The sequence below is a fragment of the Panulirus ornatus genome, chromosome 1, assembly GCF_036320965.1.
Source record: "Panulirus ornatus isolate Po-2019 chromosome 1, ASM3632096v1, whole genome shotgun sequence".
Taxonomy (NCBI): Eukaryota; Metazoa; Arthropoda; class Malacostraca; order Decapoda; family Palinuridae; genus Panulirus; species Panulirus ornatus.
This window is the reverse complement of record NC_092224.1, coordinates 86,227,923-86,249,000: the sequence shown is the minus strand read 5'-3', so window position 1 is coordinate 86,249,000 and position 21,078 is coordinate 86,227,923. Positions and strand designations below refer to the sequence as shown.

The 21,078-nt window shown below is 39.3% G+C and overlaps 1 protein-coding gene across 3 annotated transcripts in view; it reads left to right on the top strand.

Moving 5' to 3' along the window:
• The window catches only part of LOC139750447 (polypeptide N-acetylgalactosaminyltransferase 2-like), a 380,066-nt gene extending 363,758 nt beyond the window's left edge, over positions 1-16,308 (top strand). For all 3 annotated transcript variants that reach the window (XM_071665276.1, XM_071665270.1, XM_071665260.1), the window contains 4 exons: positions 2,055-2,230; positions 2,360-2,463; positions 4,828-5,047; positions 7,410-16,308. In XM_071665276.1, the coding sequence (XP_071521377.1) occupies positions 2,055-2,230; positions 2,360-2,463; positions 4,828-5,047; positions 7,410-7,485 (576 nt within the window). In that variant the 3' untranslated portion in view covers positions 7,486-16,308. The remainder of the gene's footprint in view (positions 1-2,054; positions 2,231-2,359; positions 2,464-4,827; positions 5,048-7,409) is intronic.
• Positions 16,309-21,078: the final 4,770 nt, after the last annotated feature.

Below are 21,078 nucleotides of genomic sequence, written 5' to 3'. Positions count from 1 at the left end.
GCCTTTAGTATTGCCCTGTAAATCAGCACTTAATTCATGTACCATCTTTGTTTCTGTCCTCTTGACCTTTTCTATAAGCTCTTTGTCCTTCATGAGGTGCATTGATCAAACTTTAGAAGTATATTCTAGTTTTGTTATGTACGATATGAATAACTTGCTAAATATTTACTTATCCATAAACTTGAAGGCTTTTCTAATATTTGCTGGCTACTATGTGCCTCTAACTATTATCCTAAAGTGGGACTCTGGCACCACAGTGTCAACTCCTAAGTCCTTCTCACACACAGAATCCTGAAGCTGGTTTCCTTCTAGATGATAATCATGTTTATGCCATCTTCCACTTTGTCACATCCTCATTACTTTACATTTGCTGGGTTGAATTTCATTAACCATGTATCAACCTAACTTTGGAGTCTGTTTAGGTCCTCTTTTAAAGTGATACAATCCTGCTTGCTTTTCACTTTCCTCATATTCAGCTGGGAGTCTGTACCTTCAGGCAAGTCATTTATATAAACCAAGAAGAGTAATAACCTCAGAATAGAACCTTGCCACTACACTTTTCACTGCCACCCATTTGAAGAAGACTCCTCTGGCATGCGTCGATTATTTTCTTGTACTGAGTTAATCTCCCATCCATTGGAGGAGTTTTTTCCTTATTTCTGCCTGGTGATCCAGCTTCTTGATCAACCTTCCTTATGGTATGATGTCACATGCTTTCTGGCAGTCCAGGTACAATACAAACAATTCAACCATCCTTCCCATTTGTCGTAAAACAGGGCTCACTTTCTCATAGAAATTTTAGAGGTTTGTTACACATGGCCTTTCCCTAAAACTTCTAGTATGTTTGTCAATGTTCTGTCCCATCCCCTACACTTTATCTCCTTTTTTTTTTTTCAATAAATTTCCTTTCCATATATAATCCAACACACTCTTATGCTGATGACTCAACACAACATTCATCCACATCCTTCAGTTATTAAGATTAATGCCTCCAAGATCCAATTCCTACCCTTCCCTCTATCAAAAACTTACAACTCTATCTTTCTTTTGATGGTTCTGTAATTCAACCTCTTGACTCAATGAACATACTTGGTATTACTGTAACATCCACTCTTTCTTGGAAATCCCACATTACATGAATAGCTGTCCTGTTTAGACGTAGAAACTTCTTTTCTGAACATTTGCTCCATTTATACAAGGGATTGATTCATCCTTGTATGGATTACTGCTCTCACATTTCGTATGATCCTAGCTCTGCATCTTTACTTGACAGAATTGAGTTGAAAGTGGTGTGGCTTATAAACTAACCCACGCTAACTTCCAAACTTGACCCCCTTTCCGTATGCTGCAATGTTGGTTCACTTTCCCTTTTCTATAGGTATTACTTTGGTTTTTGCTCCCGAGAGCTAGCAGCTTGTGTGCCCGCTCCACTAACTATACCACACAGTACTCGGCAAGCTGCTGCATCACATGATTATTGTGAGGCCATTGGCACCTCGAGGGTAGGCCAATTTGATAACTGCTTCTTTCTCTACACATCGAAGGCCTAGCTTTGATGTGGACTTTTGTCTGTGACTGGACCATTGAACCTAAAAAAGGATCTTATTAGTTTGATTTGAAAATCAAATAACGATTAAAGAAATGCTGTAGAAGTGTGGAATTCTCTGTTCACTACAGCACACGAGAAGTAAGTTGAGGATATATGTGAGTGACCTTAAAAGCAGCGAGCACTTAATCCATCCTGTGTAGATGGGAACAGTTTCAGACCTTTCTCTGTCTTTTGCCTTCAACTCCTTTCACATTTACAACTGATGAATAAAGTGCAAACCTTTCAGGTTACTCGCACACATCCTTGGTTTTTAAGTTTGTTAAAGTGAACAAGGGCTTCCATTATCATATGAGCATGCCTTAATTTTCACATTGCACATTAAGTTGATTCATGATGGGAGACATATTTATGACTCACACCACCTTCATTCTTAGAATAACAGAAAAAAATTTTTGTCTAATAATGATAATACAGTAACTTGATAGAGCAAACTTTTGCTCCTCAGGACCAAACGAGGGTAGTGTGCCCCATAATAGATGTGATCAGTATGGACACATTCCAGTATATTGGTGCTTCAGCTGACTTACGAGGAGGCTTTGACTGGAACCTTGTATTTAAATGGGAGTATCTCTCCAGTGAGGAAAAGAAGAAAAGGCAGAAGGACCCAACACAAGTCATAAAGTAAGACTGAACTCGCAGTATTTCAAGCACAAGAAAGTTTATTGTTTTGATAATATTTTCATTTACACTGATTTCACATAAATTGCAAATAAGATTCCCACTATTAAACTTACTTTTGATATTTTTCAGAACTCCTATGATTGCTGGTGGACTCTTCATGATAGATAAAGCATACTTTGAAGAACTTGGGAAATATGATATGGCTATGGACATTTGGGGTGGAGAAAATTTAGGTATGTATTCCAAAGTGTAATAAGAAAATAGGCATGGTTATCCTCACTGAAATATAGCCTAGTAATTTATACATAGCCTGACATGAAGTGATCTTGCCACTTCAGATATCAGACACCTAACAGTAGCTTATAACATTTGTGGATGGAATCCTTCACATGAATGAAGCAATTGTCACTTTTATCCAAGAAAAGAGAAAATAGACATAGAAAAGCAAGAGAAGAAAGAAAAAGAAAACTGGAAAATATCAGTATTTGAAGGGTACCCTTTGACCTAACCCATAAGTGAAAATGATGGTATAGAAAAGTATGATGCATTTGCTTGCAAATTTTAGTGTTACTGTTGTTACCATGAAATACACACCAACACAAATACCTTCTTTATCATACACATAATTAACACTACCACAAGCATATTAGCACTACCTTAAGCATTAAGTCCATACCACACAAGATTTTCATCACCAAGGATAAAGTAGTATCATCATCATTTGAAACATTAACAATAGTGTTGTAAGGTCCTGTACATGACGAGGAGGGTAACATATTTTCCATACACACCACTATCAAACAATTTTTGTTGCCCTGAATAACATCAACACTCTCCTTAACATAGACATTCACACTTTGCCTTAGACATGATAATGTGCTTGTGTTTGAGAAAATAAGAGCTGAGATGTGAATTATAAATAGATAGACTAATGATCACTATGAGAGTCTTGTTATTTAAGTAGTACAGCATAGGACCTTCAACAAGGATGGATTCAGAGATACCAAATTGAATTTTAACCCAGTTACTGCAGCTGATAGCTATACATCATCATATTTTATTTTCTGCCCACTGGGCTGGGGCATATTCTTGAATCACTTATTTTTCAGTGAGGTGGCAAATACAGCCATTAATGCCCATGCTAAATCCTAAAAGTTTTCCATACTCTAATTAGTCTCTGTGAAAATGTCAAGAAGTCTTGGATGAGATTTGCTTGCTCTCATTGTGTAATGATTTGTCACACTGCTGAATTCATACATATTTAATTATGTTGATTGTAAAATCCTTTAGTAACCGTGTTTGTGACAAAAATACTTCCAAAAAGATCATATTTCTCACATTTTACACCAGGCTTCTCATTCAACTGGCAAGGGTGCATGGTGCATGTTAGTAATTTTGCACTGTGTTTAGTTGTATTACATTTTCTTTAGAAAATTATATTCTTGTTAGTCAAAATAACAAAATTGTAGAAATCTTTCTTTGAAATATTTAAAAATCTCCAGCACACAGTGTGTAAAATGGATTTTATGACTTCCTTAGTAAGGGGAGTAAGGAGTGATAGGTTGATTGCACCCAAAATAGGAAAAGTTTTTATTTGTCACGCATGAGATTGGTCAGGTATGGTGCATGCCATGCATTTGTATAACAGTAAAGAAAGGATCTGTCAACATTTGATGAATGGTAGAGTACAGCAACGTACTAAACTTTTAAATATATTAGTACGGGGTTCAGGAGATGATAGAATGATTAATGAGGAAAAGAGATTAATAAGATATTGTGAAGAGTGTGGTTAGATATGATAGCAGAGTGACTGCTGATGTCATATAGACAAAAGGGAAAAATTATGAGAAAACACTGACCAAAAGAGGGCATTAACTGATTCACTGGAAGAATCTCTGGGCATTATATAAACCATGTGTGGAAAAGAATGCACCCAGCTGGATGGGAGAAGAAAGTATATATAAAGGATATGGGTTTTTTTCATAGATTAGAATTGCTAGAATTAAGCATGAACCTAGTGTGTTATCATTAAAAACAGCAAAAGTGAGGGACATTTTATGATAGTGTTTGGTATATTGAATCCATGGGAATTTATTTTTATATAATGTTGTCTATATATTGGCAGTAAGAGAGAATTAAATGAAGAAACAGTGCTGGACTTCTTGTTTTGTTTTGATTGCAAAGAGGACCATTTGGCTCTTTTCAGAATAAGTGGTGTGTAATCAGATATATTGAACGAAGTCTGTGAGTTATATTTACAGTGTGTAATGTACTTACATCTGAAGCTTTATTATTTTTTCATCTGTTTAGTGTTTTCAGTATGTCTCTTATATGGTTATCTCATTGTGGTAAAGGCAGCTGTGAGTGATTATTTCATTACCAGTATTGCTTGATTTACATTTTTACATTTTCTTATGAAATTTTTCATTGAAATACTTTTTTGTTTTAATTGTTTTTTTAGTTTGTGTTTCCTCTATTAGTTCAAAATCACAAAAATAGTTTAGGTCCTTACTATTTTCAGAATATGATTCACAGGTGACCTATAATGTATATTTTTCTCTCTGAAAAGAAATTTGATTATGTTTCACTGTCCCCAGAAATATCTTTCCGAGTGTGGCAGTGTGGGGGAAGCCTGGAAATTGTGCCATGCTCCCGAGTAGGGCATGTTTTTCGTAAGCAACATCCATATACCTTCCCAGGAGGGTCTGGTAATGTGTTTGCACGCAACACTCGAAGAGCAGCAGAAGTGTGGATGGACGATTATAAGAAATATTATTATTCTGCTGTTCCTTTAGCCAAGAGTGTCAATTATGGAAAGTAAGTTCCCTTACCTGAAGGTATCATATTCTAGGTTATGGTTTTATACATAATTTCCTTTAGTCCATGTAGTGGACTCAGTTATTTGTTCTGTTGGGTCCAAGGTCTTGGCATATACCAGGTATCTGAATTTCTGCACTGACGACTCTTTTTTAAGATAACATTTCCAACATGTAGCACTGCTGATATTTCATCATCAAAAATAGAGAAAACTGATGTATTGTTAACTTATAGGTTTTAAGGATTTAATGATTACATACATTCTGATTTATAATTGTATGGTTATATAGACAAGCATTACCCGTTGGTGTCTCAGAATTTTGAGCATCTAACCTTCACACCCACTTTGGAAAGTTCACCTTAAATTTGCCTAACAGTTGAATTAATCAAATGTCAGTTTGATTTACTGTAATGCCAGTGATATTACTACCCTGTGTACTATCTGCCATGAGACTGATGTGGTTTCGTCAAACGGACTCCAAGCCAAGTGCTAGTTCAGTTGGTGACCGAGTTTGGAAAAGTGTGTGAAATGAGAAGGTTGAGAGTAAATGTAAATAAGAGCAAGGTTAGTAGGTTCAGCAGGGTTGAGGAACAAGTTAGTTGGGATTTTGAGTTTGAATGGAGAAAAATTGGAGGAAATGCAGTGTTTTAGATATCTGGGAGTGGACTTAGCAATGAATGGAACCAAGGAAGTTGAAATGAGTCATAGGGTGGGGGAGGGGGGTGAAGGTTCTGGGAGCGATGAAGAATGTGTGGAAAGAAAGAACATTATCTCGGAGAGTGAAAATGAGTATGTCTGAAGAAATAGTAGTTCCAACAATATTATATGGTTGTATGGCATGGACTATGGATAGGGTTGTAAGGAGGAGTGTGGATGTGTTGGAAATAAAATGTTTCAGGACAATATGTGGTGAGAGGTGGTTTGATCAAGTGAGTAATGAAAGGGTAAGAGAGATGTTTGGTAATAAAAAGTGTGGTTGAGAGAGAAGAGGGTGTGATGAAATGGTTTGGATCTATGGAGCGAATGAGCGAGGAAAGGTTGACAAAGAGGTTATATTTATCAGAGGTGGAGGGAACGAGAAGTGGGAGACCAAATTGGAGGTGGAAAAGGATGGAGTGAAAAAGATATATATTATCCTCAATATATATATATATATATATATATATATATATATATTTTTTTTTTTTTCATACTATTCGCCGTTTCCCGCGATAGCGAGGTAGCGTTAAGAACAGAGGATTGGGCCTTTTTTGGAATATCCTCACCTGGCCCCCTCTGTTCCTTCTTTTGGAAAATTAAAAAAAAAAAGGAGAGGGGAGGATTTCCAGCCCCCCGCTCCCTCCCCTTTTAGTCGCCTTCTACGACACGCAGGGAATACGTGGGAAGTATTCTTAATCCCCTATCCCCAGGGATAATATATATATATATATATATATATATATATATATATATATATATATTTTTTTTTTTGCCCGTCTCCCGCGTTTGCGAGGTAGCGCAAGGAAACAGACGAAAGAAATGGCCCAACCCACCCCCATACACAATGTATATACATAGACGTCCACACACGCAAATATACATACCTATACATCTCGATGTACACATATATATACACACACAGACACATACATATATACCCATGCACACAATTCACACTGTCTGCCCTTATTCATTCCCATCGCCACCTCGCCACACATGGAATAACATCCCCCTCCCCCTCATGTGTGCAAGGTAGCGCTAGGAAAAGACAACAAAGGCCCCATTCGTTCACACTCAGTCTCTAGCTGTCATGCAATAATGCCCGAAACCACAGCTCCCTTTCCACATCCAGGCCCCACAGAACTTTCCATGGTTTACCCCAGACGCTTCACATGCCCTGATTCAATCCATTGACAGCACGTCGACCCCGGTATACCACATCGATGTATATATATATCATTTATTTATTTTATTTATTATACTTTGTCGCTGTCTCCCGTGTTAGCAAGGTAGCGCAAGGAAACTGACGAAAGAATGGCCCAACCCACCCACATACACATGTATATACATACACACCCATGTACACACATATACATACCTATACATTTCAATGTATACATACATATACATGCACAGACATATACATATTCATACTTGGGGTCTCCAAGATAGAGCAGATATTGTAGAAATAACAAGTATGTTCTTTGAGTCAAAAGGTGGGCTTACTGAACTGTCAAAAGAGAGAGGAAAAAAATGAGTAATTTTTGATAGAGATGGGTAGAAATTGGGTCTTGGAGGTATTAAGCTTAACCAGATTTCATCTGCCCCACTGAGATATCTGGTTCAAGTCTGAGTTTATTAAGGAAGTTGTTTTCTTTCAAGATGCAGATCGAGTGAGCAAAGAAGAAGCAGAATTGAAGGATGTGGAAGAATGCAGTGTCGAGTTGTCAGTATATGAGTGCATCTAGTTATTTGTGGAAGAAAGGAAATCATGGATGAAAAGGAGAAAAATTGTAGGAGACAGGATAAGACCTTGATGGACACTGCTGTTTATGGAGAAAGAGGGAGAGGCTGATCCATCAACAACCATGGAGATAGATCTGCCCGAGAGGAAGGTAGATATGAGGGAGCAAAGTGAGGGAGAGAAGCCAGAAGAGAGGAGCTAAGGGATGAGATCCAGATGCCGCACCCTGTCAGTAACTTTCAATATATCAAGGGCATCTTTATAGGATTCCCTGAAATCTTTCAGGGATGTTGACCAGACATTTGTAAGATAGGAAATATTATCACCAATGGATCTTGCCATATGGAAGCCATATACCGTGAGGCTCAGGATGTTTGAGGATATAAGAGTTGAGGAGGGATTCAAAGACAGAAAATGGTAGATGTCAAAGCAACAGGACATGAACTTTCTCTTGTACATCTGATCACTCGTACTCCTTCCCTGTAAGTACCTTCCATAAACCTCTCTTTTCTCTTTCATCAACAACTTCACTTCATCATCCCACCTTTCACCACCCATTCTCACTTGCCTACCTTGCACCTTCAGCATGCCACACACTTCTCTGTCACATACCAACACTGCTTCCCTAAATGCCTCCCTTTCCTCACCATCTCCCCAAGCCTCATTTACTCTCACTCTCCCTGCTGAGAACTTAGCTCTGTTCTAAGTGAATGAGGTAAGAATAGAACAGCAAGAAGGCTCTATCCCAACCATCTGTCCCTCTGCCATCAACAGCTAGTATGAAGCATTGAAGAATTATCATTCCTTTTTTAATCTAAGCCTGCATGGAATTTAACAGGGTAGAGCAAAAGACAAATTCTGTCAAAAATCGTTTCATTATCCAATTAGAGGCAAAGAGGATGGACACAAGGAAACAGCATATATGTAGGAGTGGTGTCTCTGAGAGGAATCAGGAGAAATGTATAAAGATCATAATGTAAGGCAGAGTTTTTGCTTCAGCTGTCTGCCTTTATAGCAGAAAAGGATCTCGAGAATATTTGTGGTACATGAGCACCTGCAGGAAGGGGCAAGAGGGGGCAATCCCAACCCCCCTTACATTTTATAAGAGATTTCAGATATTACATAATCATGGCCATACTTACTTCAATGGAACATAGTTTTATAGGCTGACAAGGATATCTAAAAATTGCTGACATAATTGCATCAAATATTGAATTAGATGTACTCTATGGTGGCTTACATTGCATAGCAAGATTTACAGAATTTCTGTATACAGTGACTCTTGCTTGTGGTGGTCACTTAAGTATGCATGAATTATGACTTATACTTAACATTGTAATTAACCTGAATATTATATTTATATTTATTATACTTAGTCGCTGTCTCCTGCATTAGCGAGGTAGCGTAATGTAACAGACTAAAGAATGGCCCAACCCACCCACATACACTTGTACATATATAAGTGCCCATACACACACATATACATACCTATACGTTTCAATGTATACATACATATACATACACAGACATATACGTATATACACGTACATATTCATACTTGCTGCCTTCATACTTAATCGCCACTTCCTGCATCAGTGAGGTGGCGCCAGGAAGCAGATGAAAAATGAAAAATTAACCTGAATATTTTGTAGTTATTCTTATTAAGACTACTTTTTTTTTTCTTTTTGCCTTTAAGCACACACAACATATTTTCTTATAGTCTATTGACTTTCTCTGTAAAAGCTGATCCACTACATTAAACATACATATTTAGTCCCTCTTCCGAAAAGGTTTTTGTGAACACCCATGACATGGTATAAGTGTACTACTGTGAAGATAGATTGAAAAAGAGTATGACTGTTATGTTTTCAGTCCTTAGTAATCTGAGATATACCCTGATAAATTGTTTAAGAGACAGGGACTATATATCTCTTCAAAGCGAAAGTCAGAGTCCTTGACAGAGTGTTCATTTCCTCAGTTAGTGGCTATCAGGTGTTTGGCACACATGAGCTGAGTTGACTTTCATCCAACAGTCCAGCAACACATTGGCCTAGGCATTTGGAAGTTAATCCCACCTATCTTGGCAGTAGTATACGTGGCTGTGAGCAACACATCAGTTAGCAAGCCAAGATCCTGCAAGCTAACATTTCAGTTGTGAAAAAGCAGTCTTTTGCTGCTGTAAAATGGGGAAATTGTCTTTTAGCTTTGTGTTTTGATAGGACGATATAAGTTGATGCAAGCACTACCTGAGTCTTCGTGAGTGTGTGTTTTTAGTACCGCATTGTCATAACTTTAAGGGTAGGGGTTCAACAATTCAAGGAAGTTGCTCTTAGTAGTAGTTTTATTTGTGAGTTTTGCAGCTTCACAGACATATCAGGTTTCATATGCTTCATGAGCTTCTTAAGCTTAGTAAACTTCACAGATTTACTTCACAGATACACTTCATATACCAACACAAGGTGAACAAACTTCACAACTTATCCAAGTTCCACAGAATGCATAAACTTTTTAAGCATCAGTTCATGTACTGCAGCATTGGTATTGCATTTGTATTTTTGATAATGATGATGCTGATGTGTAATGTTCATCTTTATCCTTGCCACCTATTTTACCACTTTGCTGCTAAATCATATTTCAAGTTGGTACCTCAAAATGACTGATTATCTAAGTACAATATTTGTTATTCCTATTTATTTTTTTGACTTGATCATTAAGTTCACGAGTATGACATTAGATCAAGGTTGATCGAAGAAGTGATAACAAAGTAAGAGAGAGGTTTGGTAATGAAAGACACAGGAGAGCAAGTAATGAGTGTTTTAAAGTAAGGAGGGAGAAGCAAAGAGATTTTGAAAAAAAAAATTTTGGAAAAAGTGAAAGACAGTCCAAAACTTTTACATAAGTTCATTAAGAACAAACTCTCAGTGAAAGAGCAACTATTCAGTGTATGGGACTTTGAGGGAAGAACTCATGAGGCTAATAAGAAAATATTGGAGAGTTGAATGATAGGTTCAGGGGTATTCTCACTACGAAATTCAATAATGCACCATCATTATCAAGGTGGGAGTGAGATGAAGTCTTGCAGCATATATTATTCAACATAGATGACATGATTAGGCTATTAAAACATGACTCGTATGAAATCATGGTTCCAATGAAGTCTCTACATTTTGTATTGAAAGAATGTTTGGAGACATTTACTTGCTAGATCACTAGAGATGTTCAGTAAGACATTAGTGGAAGGTGTAGTTCTAAAGATGTGGAAGTGGGCATATGTTTTGCCTGTATTTAAGAAAATGGATCAGGAAACCACAATGAAGTAGAGGCCTGCTTCAGTAACAGTTGTGGTTTGTAAAACATTGGTAAAGATAATCAAAAAGCAATTGAATGATTACTTACAAAGGAGGAACTTTCTAACTGGGAGCAACATGTTTTCAGGGAAAGGAAGTCTTGCATAACCAATCATTTGCACTTTTATGTTTGGATGACAAAAAGAAGGATGTCTAGATTCTGTGTTTTTGGACTGCCTGAAATCTTTTTATATGATTTCTCATCAGAGGTTGATAAAGAATCTAAATCTTCAGGCAGAAATAAGGGGTGCATTCCTTCAGTAGATAGAAGACTACTTTATTGGAAGAGAGCAAAGAACACAGGTAAGACATGCTTCCTTGAAGTAGGCTGGGGTTACATTTGGCATGCCACTGGGCTGTCTTGGGCCCATTGCTATTCTTGATGTATATAGATAACCTTCGTGTGAGTGGTGTCATGTCTAAACATATTTAATGATAATGTCAAGATCATGTGGGAAATTGATGATAATGATTGTAAGGTGATGAGGAAGGGACAGAGTGAAAGAAGGCCCTGGTGTGATTATTTTTTTGTGGGAATAAATAACAGGAAACTACATTTGAAAGAGATCTAAGGGTTGACATTTTGCCAAATTTTTTTAATCACCTAAGGCAAACTTTCTGCAAGCAAATGTAAGATTTTTGATAAATGGACAAGAATGATTATAAGGTTATTCACTACACATATCAGATAAAAACTGAGTTATGCCTCATATGTCTGGTTGCTGTGCTTAAAGAAGCACAAAGATATGATTGAGATGTTACAGAGAAGAGCACCTGAAATGGTACTTGATTCAAGAGAATTGAGCTACAGTGAGAAGCTGAGAGCTACAAAGCTGTTCACAACTGTACTGCATGGGAGCCTTATTGAGAAACTGGATCACCAGGCATAAATAAGGGGGGAAACTCCTTTTGTGTGCAGACATGCCATATTACTGACTGCCCTTTTCCAAAACTGAAATGTATCTTAATGTCCATCTAGAATTTATACTTTTCATTTCCTTGCTGATGGAGCTGCATACTGTACAAAGATAAAAGGGATTCATTGATGATATTTTGAGATGGGAGCCTTGCAGCAAGCTCTCCCTTTTTCAGTTCATCTTGTTGTTACCAAGTCAGAATAGTTGTTAACTAATTGTTGCACCTGTTAGGAGTGTGCTGTCATCTCCGAGTACCTTCCCCTCCATATTGATATGTTGATTTTAGTCAAAAGCCACAAAGTTTCCCCAGCTTGTTAGCTGGCACACATACTTCCATGCATTCTTTTGCATCAGTACGTATTTAGATGTCTAGAATGTAATTATTAGATCTTTTAGGTTTATTAGACTTTGGCACTTGACTGGTGCTGGGCGTTGTGCTTGGGGCACAGGAATAAGGATTATTAAAGTGCTTTTCAGATTAGCATAATAGTGTTTTGTTTGTGTTTGAGTGACTCTTACTTTGCATCTTTTCACTACATTACTTGATTATTGTTTATGTTCAGAATGCTATTAGAGTTAGTGATTCTTTGTGCTATTAATGGGTCGTTCATTACCCCAGGTGCTTACCAGTGACCAAAGGCATTATCCAAATCTACGTCGTGAGATTCAGAAGAATTCAACTCTACAGATGAGCAAGAATTTCAGACTTAGGTAGGATAGGCCTAATACTCTATAAGCAGATATTTTCAGACAACTTACTGATTTATGTAATAGGTTTTTGATTCAGTTTTGTGCCCTGTAAGGCTGTTCATTAACTTTTTCCTTCCACCGGCCTTACATATTTTTTTTGGGTCCTTTAATGGAGATTTCTGACTGTTTGCTCCAGTTGGAGTTACTAGCGATTTTAAAGGCTGCTTTTCTGGTGATAATAGATTTCCAACTCCAATTACAAATTTTAGAGATTATTTTCTTAGGATACAGCTGCATTGACAGGGAAATTTGATTGTTTTCTTCGCTCTTCAAACTGCACAGTTCATTTGAAATGATGCTCCCTTAGTGCTTCGAAGAAAATTTTTTTTTCCCATGCAGAATATCTTAAGAATAGAAACAGGAACAAGAGAAATTGTTTTTGTAATTCTAGAAATTACCACAATAGTGAGCATGTAAGTATGGCTTCCCACTAATATGATGTGGTTGAACTCTTATGATTTATAGGTGACTGAATTGTTGGGTTGTTAGTGACTTCTGTATATAAGAGACGGAATGATGCATCAGCTGGATGAGGATGAAAGCTATTAAACCTCATATTAAGCACTCCCAGGTATCTAAAACACTTCACTTCCTTCAATTTTTCTCCATTCAAAGTCACATCCCAACTAACTTGTCCCTCAACCCTGTTGTACCTAATAACCTTGCTCTTATTCACATTTACTCTCAACTTTCTCCTTTAACACACTTTTCCAAAGTCAGTCACCAACTTCTGCAGTTTCTCAATCAAATCAGCCACCAGTGCTGTATCACTGACAAACAACTGACTCACTTCCCAGGCCCTCTCATCACCAACAGACTGCACACCAGCCCCTTTCTCCAAAACTCCTTCATTTACTTCCCTAATCCATCTATAAACAAATTAAACAACCATGGGGACATTACACACCCCTGCCACAAACCAACTTTCACTGTGAACAATCACTCTCCTCTTTCCCCATTCGTAAACATGCCTTACACCCATGATAAAAAACTCACTGCCTCTCACAGCTTACCTCCCACACCGTATACTCTTAAGACCTTCTTCAGATCCATAAATGCTACACACAAATCCATCTGTTTTTCAGAGTATTTCTCACATACATTCTTCAAGGCAAACATATGATCCACACATCCTCTACCACTTCTAAAACCACACCGCTCCTCCCCAATCTGATGCTTTGTAGATGCCTTCAACTTCTCGATCAGTACCCTAACATACAGTTTTTCAGGAGTACTCAACAAAATTATGCCTCTGTAGGCTGAACACTCACCTTCATCCCCTTTGCCTTTTTAAAATGGCACTAAACATGCATTCTGCCAATTTTCAGGCACTTCAACGTAATCCAAACATGCGCTGAATATCCTTACCAAACTAATCAACAATACAACATCCAAACCTACTCTCTTGCTGGATTTCATCTTTTGCAAGGCTTTAACCACCTCTTCTCTTTTCAAACCATTCTCTCTGACTATCACTTATATTTTTTTTATTATTATTATTTTGCTTTGTCGCTGTCTCCCACGTTTGCGAGGTAGCGCGAGGAAACAGACGAAAGAAATGGCCCAACCCACCCCATACACAATGTATATACATACACGTCCACACATGCAAATATACATACCTATACATCTCAGTGTACACATATATATACACACACAGACACATACATATATACCCATGCACACAATTCACACTGTCTGCCTCTTTTCATTCCCATCGCCACCTCACCACACATGGAATACCATCCCCCTCCCCCCTCATGTGCGCAAGGTAGCACTAGGAAAAGACAACAAAGGCCCCATTCGTTCACACTCAGTCTCTAGCTGTCATGCAATAATGCCCGAAACCACAGCTCTCTTTCCACATCCAGGCCCCAAACTACTTTCCATGGTTTACCCCAGACGCTTCACATGCCCTGATTCAATCCACTGACAGCACGTCAACCCTGGTATACCACATCGATCTAATTCACTCTATTCCTTGCCCTCCTTTCACCCTCCTGCATGTTCAGGCCCCGATCACACAAAATCTTTTTCACTCCATCTTTCCACCTCCAATTTGGTCTCCCACTTCTCCTCGTTCCCTCCACCTCCGACACATATATCCTCTTGGTCAATCTTTCCTCACTCATTCTCTCCATGTGCCCAAACCATTTCAAAACACCCTCTTCTGCTCTCTCAACCACGCTCTTTTTATTTCCACACATCTCTCTTACCCTTACATTACTTACTCGGTCAAACCACCTCACACCACACATTGTCCTCAAACATCTCATTTCCAGCACATCCACCCTCCTGCGCACAACGCTATCCATAGCCCACGCCTCGCAACCATACAACATTGTTGGAACCACTATTCCTTCAAACATACCCATTTTTGCTTTCCGAGATAATGTTCTCGACTTCCACACATTCTTCAAGGCTCCCAGGATTTTCGCCCCCTCCCCCACCCTATGATTCACTTCCGCTTCCATTGTTCCATCCGCTGCCAGAACCACTCCCAGATATCTAAAACACTTTACTTCCTCCAGTTTTACTTCATTCAAACTTACCTCCCAATTGACTTGACCCTCAACCCTACTGTACCTAATAACCTTGCTCTTATTCACATTTACTCTTAACTTTCTTCTTTCACACACTTTACCAAACTCAGTCACCAGCTTCTGCAGTTTCTCACATGAATCAGCCACCAGCGCTGTATCATCAGCGAACAACAACTGACTCACTTCCCAAGCTCTCTCATCATATATATATACATCTTATATATATATATACATGTATTTCTCACTCAAATCAGCCTCCAGCACTGTATTATTGACGAACAACAACTGACTCACTTCCCAGGTCCTCTCATCCCCAACAGACTGCATACTTGTCCCTCTCTCTAAACTCTTTCAATTATCTCCCTAACCAGCCCATCTATAAACAAATTAAACAACCGTGGGGACATCACACACTCCTGCTAGAGACTGACCTTCACTGAGAACTAATCACTTCCCTCTCTTCCTGAAGGCACATGTATATACCTATATGTGCAAACACAAATGGCATCCTAGCTATGTCTCTTTGTTGTATATCAACTGACTTTTATATTTCTTTCTTGTATCTCCCCTGATGTTGTGATTATTATACGAAAGTGCACTTGGGAACTTATCATGTTTCATTTCTCCATGGACTCCTTGCTGTCATGTGTAATGCATCAAAACCACAGCTTCATTTCCACATCCAGCCCTCACAAAACTTTCCATGGTTTACCCCAGACGTTTCACATGCCCTGGTTCAATCCATTGACAGCACATCGACCACATTATACCACATCATTCCAATTCACTCTATTCATTCTATATTATTTTTCTTATTATACTTGATTGCCGTTTCCCATGTGAGCGAGATAGCACCAGGAAACAGACAAAGAAAGAATGGCCCATCCACTCATATTCACATATATATATACATACATGCCCATACATGCACATATACATACCTATGTATACACATACACAGACATATACATATATACACATGTACATATTCATGCTTGCTTTCATCCATTCCTGGCACTACTCTGTCCCACAGGAAATAGCATTGCTACCCCCTGCCTCATCAAGGTAGCACCAGGAAAAGACGGAAAGGCCACATTTTTTCACACTCAGTCTCTAGCTGTCATGTTTAATGCACCGCAACCACAGCTCCCTGTCCACATCTAGGCCCCACAGACCTTTCCATGGTTTACCCCAGATGTTTCACATGCCCTGGTTCAGTCCATTGACTGCACGTTGACCCTGGTATACCACATCGGTCCAGTTTACTCTATTCCTTGCCCTCCTTTCACCCTCCTGCATGTTCAGGCCCCGATCACACAAAATCTTTTTCACTCCATCTTTCCACCTCCAATTACAAATTTTAGAGATTATTTTCTTAGGATACAGCTGCATTGACAGGGAAATTTGATTGTTTTCTTCGCTCTTCAAACTGCACAGTTCATTTGAAATGATGCTCCCTTAGTGCTTCGAAGAAAATTTTTTTTTCCCATGCAGAATATCTTAAGAATAGAAACAGGAACAAGAGAAATTGTTTTTGTAATTCTAGAAATTACCACAATAGTGAGCATGTAAGTATGGCTTCCCACTAATATGATGTGGTTGAACTCTTATGATTTATAGGTGACTGAATTGTTGGGTTGTTAGTGACTTCTGTATATAAGAAGACGGAATGATGCATCAGCTGGATGAGGATGAAAGCTATTAAACCTCATATTAAGCACTCCCAGGTATCTAAAACACTTTACTTCCTCCAGTTTTACTTCATTCAAACTTACCTCCCAATTGACTTGACCCTCAACCCTACTGTACCTAATAACCTTGCTCTTATTCACATTTACTCTCAACTTTCTCCTTTAACACACTTTTCCAAAGTCAGTCACCAACTTCTGCAGTTTCTCACATGAATCAGCCACCAGCGCTGTATCATCAGCGAACAACAACTGACTCACTTCCCAAGCTCTCTCATCATATATATATATATAATATATATATTGGAAAGAATCACAATTTTGCATGTGATCAAGAGTCCAGGGGGAAAATGAAACACGATAAGTTCCCAAGTGCAAGAAAGTGCACTTGGGAACATATCGTGTTTCAGAATGTATGTGAGAAATACTTAGAAAAGCAAATGATTTGTATGTAGCATTTATGGATCTGGAGAAGGCGTATGATAGAGTTGATAGAGATGCTCTGTGGAAGGTATTAAGAATATATGGTGTGGGAGGCAAGTTGTTAGAAGCAGTGAAAAGTTTTTATCGAGGTTGTAAGGCATGTGTACATTAGGAAGAGAAAGTGATTGGTTCTCAGTGAATGTAGGTTTGCGGCAGGGCGTGTGATGTCTCCATGGTTGTTTAATTGTTTATGGATGGGGTTGTTAGGGAGGTGAATGCAAGAGTTTTGGAAAGAGGGGCAAGTATGAAGTCTGTTGTGGATGAGAGAGCTTGGGAAGTGAGTCAGTTGTTGTTTGCTGATGATACAGCGCTGGTGGCTGATTCATGTGAGAAACTGCAGAAGCTGGTGACTGAGTTTGGTAAAGTGTGTGAAAGAAGAAAGTTAAGAGTAAATGTAAATAAGAGCAAGGTTATTAGGTACAGTAGGGTTGAGGGTCAAGTCAGCTGGGAGGTAAGTTTGAATGGAGAAAAACTGGAGGAAGTAAAGTGTTTTAGATATTGGGAGTGGATCTGGCAGCGGATGGAACCATCGAAGTGGAAGTGGATCATAGGGTGGGGGAGGGGGCGAAAATCCTGGGAGCCTTGAAGAATGTGTGGAAGTCGAGAACATTATCTCGGAAAGCAAAAATGGGTATGTTTGAAGGAATAGTGGTTCCAACAATTTTTGTATGGTTGCGAGCGTGGGCTATGGATAGAGTTGTGCACTGGAGGGTGGATGTGCTGGAAATGAGATGTTTGAGGACATTGTGTGGTGTGAGGTGGTTTGATCGAGTAAGTAATGTAAGGGTAAGAGAGATGTGTGGAAATAAAAAGAGCATGGTTGAGAGAGCAGAAGAGGGTGTTTTGAAATGGTTTGGGCACATGAAGAGAATGAGTGAGGAAAGATTGACCAAGAGGATATATGTGTCAGAGGTGGAGGGAATGAGGAGAAGTGGGAGACCAAATTGGAGGTGGAAAGATGGAGTGAAAAAGATTTTGAGTGATTGGGCCTAAACATACAGGAGGGTGAAAGGAGGGCAAGGAATAGAGTGAATTGGATCGATGTGGTATACCAGGGTCGACGTGCTGTCAATGGATTGAATCAGAGCATGTGAAGCGTCTGGGGTAAACCATGGAAAAGTTGTGTGGGGCCTGGATGTGGAAAGGGAGCTGTGGTTTTCGGTGCATTATTGCATGACAGCTGGAGACTGAGTGTGAGCTAATGGAGCCTTTGTTGTCTTTTCCTGGCGCTGCCTTGCGCACATGAGGGGGGAGGGGGATGTTACTCCGTGTGTGGCAGGGTGGCGATGGGGGTGATTAGGGGCAGATAGTGTGAATTGTGTGCATGTGTGTATATGTGTGTGTCTGTGTGCGTATATATGTGTGTATGTTGGGATGTTGTGGGTGTGTATGTTTGCGTGTGTGGACGTGTGTGTGTGTGCATGTGTGTGGGGGTGGGTTGGGCCATTTCTTTCGTCTGTTTCCTTGCGCTACCTCGCAGGCGCGGGAGACGGCGACAAAGCAAAATGAATGAATAAAATAAATATATATATTGGAAAGAATCACAATTTTGCATGTGATCAAGAGTCCAGGGGGAAAATGAAACACGATAAGTTCCCAAGTGCAAGAAAGTGCACTTGGGAACATATCGTGTTTCAGAATGTATGTGAGAAATACTTAGAAAAGCAAATGATTTGTATGTAGCATTTATGGATCTGGAGAAGGCGTATGATAGAGTTGATAGAGATGCTCTGTGGAAGGTATTAAGAATATATGGTGTGGGAGGCAAGTTGTTAGAAGCAGTGAAAAGTTTTTATCGAGGTTGTAAGGCATGTGTACGTGTAGGAAGAGGAAAGTGATTGGTTCTCAGTGAATGTAGGTTTGCGGCAGGGCGTGTGATGTCTCCATGGTTGTTTAATTGTTTATGGATGGGGTTGTTAGGGAGGTGAATGCAAGAGTTTTGGAAAGAGGGGCAAGTATGAAGTCTGTTGTGGATGAGAGAGCTTGGGAAGTGAGTCAGTTGTTGTTTGCTGATGATACAGCGCTGGTGGCTGATTCATGTGAGAAACTGCAGAAGCTGGTGACTGAGTTTGGTAAAGTGTGTGAAAGAAGAAAGTTAAGAGTAAATGTAAATAAGAGCAAGGTTATTAGGTACAGTAGGGTTGAGGGTCAAGTCAGCTGGGAGGTAAGTTTGAATGGAGAAAAACTGGAGGAAGTAAAGTGTTTTAGATATTGGGAGTGGATCTGGCAGCGGATGGAACCATCGAAGTGGAAGTGGATCATAGGGTGGGGGAGGGGGCGAAAATCCTGGGAGCCTTGAAGAATGTGTGGAAGTCGAGAACATTATCTCGGAAAGCAAAAATGGGTATGTTTGAAGGAATAGTGGTTCCAACAATTTTGTATGGTTGCGAGCGTGGGCTATGGATAGAGTTGTGCACTGGAGGGTGGATGTGCTGGAAATGAGATGTTTGAGGACATTGTGTGGTGTGAGGTGGTTTGATCGAGTAAGTAATGTAAGGGTAAGAGAGATGTGTGGAAATAAAAAGAGCGTGGTTGAGAGAGCAGAAGAGGGTGTTTTGAAATGGTTTGGGCACATGAAGAGAATGAGTGAGGAAAGATTGACCAAGAGGATATATGTGTCAGAGGTGGAGGGAATGAGGAGAAGTGGGAGACCAAATTGGAGGTGGAAGGATGGAGTGAAAAAGATTTTGAGTGATTGGGCCATTAAAACCACTGACAGCACGTCCCAAACCCCCCTTTTTTTACCACATCGTTTTTAATTCACTCTTTTTCCTTGCCCTCCTTTAAAAATTTGCATGTTCAGGCCCCGATCACACAAAATTTTTTTCACTCCATCTTTCCAAACCCCCAATTTTGGGGCTCCCATTCTCCTCGTTCCCTCCACCTCCGACACATATATCCTCTTTTTGGGCAATCTTTCCTCACTCTTTTTCTTTCCCTTGGGGGGCCCAAAAACCCTTTCAAAACACCCTCTTTGCTTTTTCCCCAACCACGCTTTTTTTTATTTCCCCCACATCTCTCTTTTCCCTTACTTTCTTTTACATCGGTCAAACCACCTTTACACCCCAACATTTGTCCTTAAACATCTCATTTCCAGCAAAATCCTCCTTTTTCCTTTCGCACAAAACCCATTCCTACCCACCCTTGGGAACCTTTCAACATTTTTGGAACCCCTATTCCTTAAAACATACCCATTTTTGCTTTCCAAAATAATGTTCTTTGACTTCCACACATTCTTTTAAGGCCCCCCCAGGTTTTTCGCCCCCCCCCCCACCCTTGATTCACTTCCGCTTTTTCCCTTGTTCCCCCTTTCCCCTGCCAGAACCACTCCCAGATTTTCTTTAAAAAAAATTTACCTTTCCCCCAGTTTTTTTTCATTCAAACTTTCCTCCCAAATTTACTTGACCCCCAAACCCTACTGTACCTAAAAACCTTGCTCTTATTCACCTTTTTTCTCTTAACTTTTTCTTTCCACACTTTACCAAAACTTTTAGTCACCAGGGTTTGCGTTTTTCACATGAATCAGCCCCCAGCGCTTTTTTTTCATCAGCGAAACCAAAAAACCCGACTCACTTCCCAAGCTCTCTTCATATATTTATATTTATAATTTTTTATATTATATATCATGTATTTCTCACTCAAATCCAAAACCTCCGCACTGTTTTTTAAATTTTTACGAACAACAAATTGGGGCTCACTTCCCAGGGTCCTCTCATCCCCCCAAAAGGATTTTCATACTTTTTCCCTCTCTCTTTTTTCTTTTTTCAATTTTTCTCCCCCAACCCCGCCCCTTTTTTTTAAAAAAATTAAACAACCGGGGGGGACATCACAAACTTCCCGCTTAAAACTGACCCTTCCC